Source organism: Otolemur garnettii, unplaced genomic scaffold (assembly GCF_000181295.1).
Source record: "Otolemur garnettii isolate 467f Iridium unplaced genomic scaffold, OtoGar3 scaffold00091, whole genome shotgun sequence".
NCBI classification, from domain to species: Eukaryota; Metazoa; Chordata; class Mammalia; order Primates; family Galagidae; genus Otolemur; species Otolemur garnettii.
Genome location: NW_003852486.1, coordinates 3,567,786 through 3,576,170, shown reverse-complemented (window position 1 = coordinate 3,576,170; position 8,385 = coordinate 3,567,786). Strand labels below are relative to the sequence as shown.

The window sequence follows — 8,385 nt, the reverse complement described above, 5'->3', positions numbered from 1 at the left end:
ACTGGAGGGTGGCACCTGTGGCTCAAAGGAGTGGGGCACTAGCCCCATATACCAGAGGTGGTGGGTTCAAACCCAGCCCCAGCCAAAAACTGCAACAACAACAACAAAAGAAAAGACCAGAAAATGACATGTTTTTTTTTCCTTTTAGAAACTTTATTTATTTATTTAGCTGGGGTTGGGCTGGGTTTGAACCCGCCACCTCCAGCATATGGGACCAGCGCACTACCCTTTTGAGCCACAGGCGTTGCCCCCAGGAAATGACATGTTGAGAGGCAGGGCAATGATGCTATGACCCCAGGGCCCTCTCCTGGCACTCACCTTACAGGGTCTCCCATCCACAGTCTGCTCTTCAAACTCTTCCCCGATCTTGAAGTTAATCTCCGTGGTGCGCACAGTGGTAGAGGTTTTGATGTAGAAAGTGTCTCCTTCTTGTTTGATCTCCACTGTTGGCTTGGATGCTGCAGCCACAGCAATCTTCCTCAGCATCACATTCACCCCTGCAGGGAGAGGGGAGAAGCTCACCTTTAGGGGTGCTCCAGACACCTGTCTCATGCCCTCCCCTATGAAGGAGTTGAGGCAGGTGGATCTGTGACTTGCTTGGGGCTGGGGTATCTGCCTTGGTGTCCCAGGGGGCATGGCAAAGGAGCTGGCAGGTGCTGCAGAATCCTGTCCTCACTGTGTCTCCCCCTTGTTGTGTGAGCAGGCCTGGATCAGGCCCCCCAGCTCTCAGTTCTTCTCTCCCAGAATTCTCAGGGGCAGCTTCTTCCCTGTCCCCCACTGAGCAAACATACTGTCACAGGATCATTGTGGCTCTCATGTAGTCTTGTGTCTTCAACCTGCTTAAGTGCAAGGAAGACCCTCCCCAGATGGGCCCTACCAGGCTACTTGCCTGTCTGCTCTATCTGCTCACCCTGCCTGCTGCTAGGTAGATCTTAATTTGCCCAATCTCTGCCCCTCCCAACAATGACAAACCGGTTTCTCAGCAGGGGAAGTGATGGGGCAACTGTTTCTCTCTGCAGAAGGCTGGCAGCCTGGGGAGGCCAAAGGCTCTGGAGTAAGATGCATTAGGCCTCTTGGAGGCCAGGTGACCCTGGGCAAATGGCTTAACTTCTCTGAGCCTTAATTCCTCAACTGTAAAATGGAAATAATAGCTTCTTCGAAAACCTCTCAAATGGGACATTATGTGTTTAGGACCTAGCAAACATATTCCCAGGCACACCTTTAAGTTTTCAGGAAATAATGGTTATTATTACTGTTGCTGTTTTTTTACTGATAAAAGGAAAGTGAAGAAAAAGCCAGAGCTGGGGCTTAAGGTTCTGGTATCTGGCTCCCTGTTAACCTGTCTTCTTGGAAGGGTCTTGTGCCCCTCTCCCAAAGGACATGAGGGGACATGAAAAGGTCACTGCCCTTCTTCCCCTTCCCTGATACGTCCCCCAAGGTCTCCCAGTCCCTTTCAGGTGGTCAGGCCTTCTAACTTCACCTCTGTGCACACTCATATTTATACTCAATTTCCCAGATTAGACCCCTTCTCTCTTCTCCCCAGTTAAGAGGGGTGAAGGAAATAGGAGAGAACACCCATCTGACAGGAGGACAAGTAGGGAGGGAGGCCACTGGGAAAGGGACCTAGGCCCCAGCTCCATACCTCAGCTCACCTGGCCTGGCCCACTGCCCTGGCCTAGAGTAGAGCCCTTCAGAGTGCTGTAAGTCCACAGGGCACTGGGCCAGGCAGTAGGATTCCCCTGCCTGGGATCTGGCCAACTGCCTGGCCCTCCTCTAGACCCTGTTCCTAGAGAAACAAATCTTCTTTCCCCTCAGAATCAAAGCATACCCACCCTATTCTAAACAGAAGGGAGAGTGAGAAAGGAAGCCCTGTCCCCCCAAGAACCCCATTCGTTGGCTGCTGACTCTTGGGTCCAGAGAGAGATGGTTGAGGTTCCCAGTCCTCTTGACTTGGTAGAGGAGATACATGTTCTTGGACAAAGAGGCTACTTCACTCTCTATTGTTCCCTGTTAGTCCATCTTGCTATCTAACATCCATCTTTCCTGTTACAGTAATGAATCTGCTGTGTGCCAGGCCGTGGGTGGGACAGATATCCCAAAACACCTGAGCACCCCTCACCACCAGTGGACTCCTGGCTAGGACAAAGAGGGTGAGCTTCCTGCAGAGGCAAGTCTGGGTTCGGAGGAGACATCCCTCTAGCCAGCCCCTGGTGCTTACAGAGCTGGGAGCCTGCTCAGCGACCTTGGCTGACTCTGGACAGTGTTTGTCTAGTGGGTCTGTTTCCAATCTGCCCCCAGCAGGGCCTGAGGAGGGCACGTGGCTCTGAGAGATCCTGCAGGGAGGACAAACAGACTGAAGATGGACAACAGGATTGGGCTTTGGAGCTTACTCTCCAGCTGTGCCAGCCCTCTACCTCATCCACTGGGGAGGCCAGAATCTAGAGATGAGGAAGGGGTGGTATCTAAGCTTTCTGCAGGGAAAATTTCTATCCTTTGATCTTTAATTTCAGCAAGGGCAAAGCAAGACTGACACAACTACACAGTGGTTAGATCACAGGAGTAACTAACTGCAAGGGATGGTGGAAACGCTTGCTTTCCTCATAGCATTCCAGACCTTTCTTAGGCCCAACTCACTCCATCAGTTCCCCCCTCCCCATCCCACACAGGATGTCCTCCCCCCACCCACTGAGCCCAAACTGGTGTCTCTGTGTTCAGTTCAGAAACTGAAGGTGGCATGTGTGGCTCCAGGGTTCCTAGGGCTCTTTGTCAGGATGGAGGTCCTTGATTGGCTTCCATCTCTTCCCAGCGCCTTCTCTCTACCCCAGGCTATCAGGCACAGGGTGAGCCCGAAGGTGCAGAAAGTGAGTGGAGAAAGTTGGAAGGGCAGTCTGGGCTGATGTGGTTTCTCCACCTTAGACCAACACACCAAGCTTAGCTGCAGCCTGCTCCCTCTGGGGAAGGAGGGGGGTGGGAACCAGGATTTTCAGAAATGAGGGGTTGGAGTTTCACATGAAGCCATTTGTTGAAATTCAAGAAAGTGATAATTATTCAGAGAGATTTTAGGACTCTGGAGCTGAGTGCTGTACGAAAATAATTGTCTCACAGATGGGGGGCGGGGAGTGGAAAGTACAGAGCGGGGAGGAGAGGAAGGGGGCGCTGGGGCTGCGGATCACCTGGTAGGTGGAGCCAGGAGCTGAGGGGTAATGAACCTGCCCCAGGGATTGGATTACCGGCCCGGCGCCCAGGAAGGAGGTTGGAATGTCTCCGAGGGATTCGAGGGGTTTGACTGGCAGGTGACCAGACTCTCAGCCCGGATACAGGGTTAGAGGCTCTATCAAACGGCAGCTTCTGAGCTGCTAGAGCCAGGTGCCCTGGTTGGCCAGGTCCCGGAGCTGAGGCCAGTCCTCCATCCCCCGGAGACCAACCTTGTGCCTCTGGTTTCTACTTGATTCACAGGCTCTGAGTCACCGCTGGAGCTGGCACCGGTGGGCCCCCGCGGGAGAAAGCAGAATTTAGGCGTCCAGGCCCAGCGTCCCAGGCGTACAGCCCTCTTTCTGGAGATGCAGACTCCCAGCCTCTCACCCCCTGGTTCCCGTCCCTCTTTCTTTCTTGTCTTCACCTCTCAGGACTTCAGGTCTCCCTCGCTTCTCCCGGGCTTCGGAAAATTTCCTTACCCAGCGCTTTGAGTAAATCCTCGAAGTTTTCCGATCGGATGATCTTCCAGTTGCCAGAGAAGTTAGGCATGGTGGCGGCGCGGGTGGTAGTTCCTATAAATCCCTCGGCTGCAGCACTGGATGCTGAATCCTTTAGTCGAAGACGTCGCCGCCGCCTTAGCCCGGTGGTGAGACTCAGGAACCAAGACCGGTCCGGGGACAACCTAAAAGCTGGCCAGCGCTCCTACTTGCGGGCAGGCAGCTTTTATACCTTGCACTGCCCGTTCCTGCCCAGGACCGAAGTGGCCCCGCCTCCTGCCCCGCCTCCCATCTGGGGGCCCCTGTGCCCCGGCCCCCAACCTCTGGATTCAGCCCTGTGTGTGGGTCCAGTATTCGCTGGTGGATGGGGAAGCGGCCATATGGCCAGCATTCGAATTGCTCTCTGGGCAGAGAGGAAGGGGCTCCTGGCTGGAGCGCAGATGCTCCGAGCTCACATGTGGCTGTTTCCCACCTGTGTTTGCCACGTTTCGGCTGTTCTCCCTTGTCCCCTTCCTAAGTCGGTGCATTCTGCTCTTGGCGCCGGACACCCAGCGACCCACCGGTGGTTCAACCCCAAACCTCAAGCCAGAGCTGAAGAAGGGAATGGGTGGCTGCTCTAGCTACATTGAAGCCGGATCTAGATTCCGGGGAACAGCTCTGAACTCAGAGGGGCTGGGGGAGACCTGGGGTCCCTGGGGTCCAACACCAAAGTGGGGCAACGGCGCCCCCTGCCGGAACTACTCAAAGAGGAGGGGTAAGGGCGAATCCTTCCCCTGCCTTTCGCTCCGGCTTTTGGCTGGGTAGTGCCTGGGGACGCTGGAAGTGGGCACGTGGAGACTCGTCCCTCTTAATGAACTGGGTGGACGGACATCGAAGGGTTAAGCAGGAGCGGGATGCGAGGCTGGGGAGGGCAGGGGTCGCAGCCAGTCATTTGACTCGAGGTTTTTATTAAAGCGCTGGGGGGTCTCGGCATGCGGCGGGGAGGCGAGGCAGGGACAGGGCTCGCCGCCCGCCGCCACCCAGACTGGGGGGGTGGGGGAGGCTGGGTACTGGGGAGGAGGCGGAGCAGGGTCTCAGGTGTCACCATCCCGAGCCGTAAAACAGACGGAAGACGCGCCCGCGCTGGGAGATTGGCTTTGAAGTGGGAGATCAAAGCAGGGGGGTAGGGCACGGTTTCCCGCGGAGACCCCAGCGGAGAGGGCCGGGAGACTGAAAACCAGAAATGGAGGGCAGGCGGGAGCCTTGAAGGCAGCCCCGGAGACCCAAGGCGGGAACCCACAGAGGAACAAAGATGCGACTCCTGCAGCAAGAGGAGCGGTCCCTGCCTGTCCCGAGGGACCCTGGCCTGTTCGCCCTCGGCGGACCGGTGCACATGGCCCCGCGGCCCGCACCGCTCCTTACCCCAGGACTCGCCCTCCCACCTCCTGTCGAGGAGGGAAGAAAACCCCACATCTGGTCCCAGCCCTGGGTCCCTGCCCCGGCCCCTCCCTGCCAGCGTGGCCGAGGGTGGAGCAGGGAGGCTCTGTAGGTCCCTGAGCCCTTGTGCTTGGAAACCCGCAGCAGTCTAGGGAGCTGGGGAGGAGCCTTGAGGACGGAAGTCAAAGAGGGCTTCTCCTCGGGCCGAAGAAAGTGCTGGGGGACTAGTGGACAAAGAAGGAAATCTCTGGATAATGGGTGTGTAGAGAAAATTAAAGCAGCCAGGCTGCTTTGCAGCAAGTGGGATGGAGATTACACTGCAGAAAGGGCTTCTGGAAACTCCACACAGCACTAGCCAATAACCTCAGATTTGCAGAAGGGAGCTGGATGCTTCAGCCTAGATTTAGGGGGTCCAGGAGCGCTTACAGGGGGGTGTAGAGAAACCTGGCTTCGGTTAGAAGGCAGCAGGGTGAGGAGCTCTAGGAAAGACAGACAAAAGCAGAGGTGGTGGAAGGAAAGGGGGGTGTCCTTGGGGAGTGCTTAGGACCAGGCGTGTGGGCAAAGCCTGGGCCCCTCCTCCAGCCTCCCTGCTCAGCAGTGCTGTAGGTAATGGGAGGGGGATTAGGTTCTGACAGTGGAATCAGGCTCCTAGCCAGAAGGATGAGGAGAGACTGGAGGAGGGAGCATGGTGGAAACAAGACTCCTGCTGCCCCTTCTTCCACTTACTGCCTCTCCCACTCAGGTCATCATGTCCATGTCCATCTCCACTTTACTCCACTCCCCTCCAATCCTCTTGGGGCCCCAGCCAGAAGAGTGCCATCTCCTGCTCAATAGCACCACTGCTCCTGTAAGAGAAAAGGGCCAGTGCAGGCCTCTCTCCCACAATTGTGACTAAAGATGTTAAAATCTCACCCAAAAGATGGTCACCAGGATGCTGGGACCCCATCTGTGGGAAAGATGTGGTCTGGCTTCATGAGACTAGAGCAGAGGGGCCACAGGCTGGATGGCTTGGCTGAGGATGATGGGGAGGCTGAAGCCAGGGAGAGGGGCTCCCTGGAGTGGGGGCAGGGAGGCCTGGGCCCATTCCCCTCCCTTCACTTTTCCACTCCCTCCTCCCCTCAATCAACTGGTCAGGATTTCCAAAGAGACAGAAGACAAAGGGAAGTCAGGCTGGGAGAGGAATTCTTTCCAGATGTGAGCATCTGCGGTTTGGCAGCTCTGAGCCTGAGCTCCAGCTCCAGATCCAGCCCCAGTACCCCAACTCCGGCTGAGGGAAGTGGGTAGGAGGGTCCAAGCAGGGTGCTGAGTAGCTGAGGCTGAGGTCTCAGTCTCTAGCAGCCTTGTTACCCAGGGGAGCAGCAGGCATGAGGGTGCTTGGGAAGAAGACTGGGGCAGACTGAGGGGAGGGAGATGAGCGGGCTGCGGGGACTGAAGAGGGGCTAACAGGAGGTGCAGGAAGCTAGGGGCAATGGGGAGGAGCAACAGCTAAATCAGCCACTCGGCCCCCAACAACTGGCTTTAATTTCCCACTGGGATCAATAAAGAGAAGGAATTTCCCAGTGCTGCTGGCCTTTTAATTATGACCAAATCTGTAGCAGATCTGACTGCAGCGACCCCTACCACCTTTCCCTGAGTTTTGGACAGACCTCTCTGTTGGCTCCCCCAGAAATCTGGAGACTCAAATGGGGGAGGGTGCAAAGTTGGTCAGAAGAACTGGAGGAGCAAAAGTAGGATGGGGGTGGAATGGGGAGAAAAACAGGCTAAGGGCAGAAAATGTCAAGCTTGAGAGAGCTAAGAGGAACATTCTAGGGCTTTGCTCAATTGTAGTGTGGGTGAAAGTGGCTATTTTTACACCAGAAGGAACAGAGATGGGCAGGAGAAGGTTACTGGATGGTGAAGAGTGTGGATGTGTGCATGATTGTGGGGTCTGGGACTTGGGAAGAAGACACCCCCCCTCTCTATCGCTTCTTTGATGGAGGTGGAGTGACTACTTAGCCCAGCTGCTCAGGAAGGAAGAGTTGACTGGGATGGGAAGAGTGGGAATGTCATAAAGCCCACACCCTCACCCCCAACTGGGACCAAGGAGATTCTCTGGCCAAATTCAACACTTGCAGAAGAGCCTCGCCCTGGCCCTGCTCTGTGGTATCACCTCTGCTGGGTCGGAGGGTTTTGGCTGGGACTCATTTGAAAATTAAACCCAGGTGGGCCTGGACACCTGAGTGTCTATCATTCAGTTAGGGGCAGGAAAGAAGGCAGGACTTCTACAGAAGGCAGGGTGGTCTGAGAGTGGATGAGGGGCTGGGAGCCACTAGGGCACAACATTGTGTCTCCTGGCCACCTGAGCCCTCAGGATTCCCCTTAGCACAGAGCCTAGACTCAAGTGTCCCGTCTCTAAGTCTGGCCCAGTTCTCAGCTCAGAGTGGAGTACTGAGTTCTCATCTGTCTGACTGGGTTCAGGGATCCAGCCCTTATCAAATCAGGTGAGGCCATGCTCTGATTTGCCCTAAATGAAATTGCCCTTGCAGCAAGATAGGTGGGAGTTAGACTAAAGAAGAACTTCCAGCAAACTGAAGTGCAAGCTGGGAGACAAGGTCGGAGATCCAGAAAGGAGGCAACTCAACAGAAGCAAAAACAAAGACCATATGATCCTTTCAATAGATGCAAAAAAACCATACGATAAAATCCAGCATCCTTTTCTAATTAGAACACTGAAGAGTATAGGCATACGTGGCACATTTCTGAAACTGATAGAAGCTATCAATGACAAACCCACAGCTAATATTTTACTAAATGGACTAAAACTGAAAGCTTTTCCTCTTAGAACTGGAATCAGACAAGGTTGTGCTCTGTCACCATTACTATTCAACATAGTGCTGGAAGTTCTAGCCAATATAAAGACAAGACAAGAAAATAAAGGGCATCCAAATGGGAGCAGAGGAGGTCAAACTCTCCCTTTTTGCTGACAATATGATCTTATACTTAGAGAACCACAAAGGCTCAACCACAAGACTCCTGGAAGTCATCAAAAAATACAGTAATGTCTCAGGATATAAAATCAATGTCCACAAGTCAGTTGCCTTTGTATATGCCAATAACAGTTAAGATGAGAGGCTAAGTAATTAGGCTCCCTTCACCATAGCTTCAAAGAAAATGAAATACCTAGGAATATACCTAATGAAGGAGGTGAAGAACCTCTATAAAGAAAATTATGAAATCCTAAGAAAGGAAATAGCAAAGGATATTAACAAATGGAAGAACATACCATGCTCATGGCTGG

The 8,385-nt window shown here is 54.2% G+C and overlaps 1 protein-coding gene across 1 annotated transcript in view; it reads right to left on the bottom strand.

Annotated features, from left to right (window-relative positions):
- CRABP2 (cellular retinoic acid binding protein 2) overlaps nt 1-3,880 on the bottom strand; it is a 5,643-nt gene extending 1,763 nt beyond the window's left edge. The window contains exons 1-2 of the mRNA XM_003795245.2: nt 3,675-3,880; nt 319-497 (exon numbers count right to left, since the gene is read on the bottom strand). Coding sequence (XP_003795293.1) covers nt 319-497; nt 3,675-3,744 — 249 coding nt within the window. The 5' untranslated portion in view covers nt 3,745-3,880. The remainder of the gene's footprint in view (nt 1-318; nt 498-3,674) is intronic.
- Between the last annotated feature and the right edge of the window lie 4,505 nt (nt 3,881-8,385).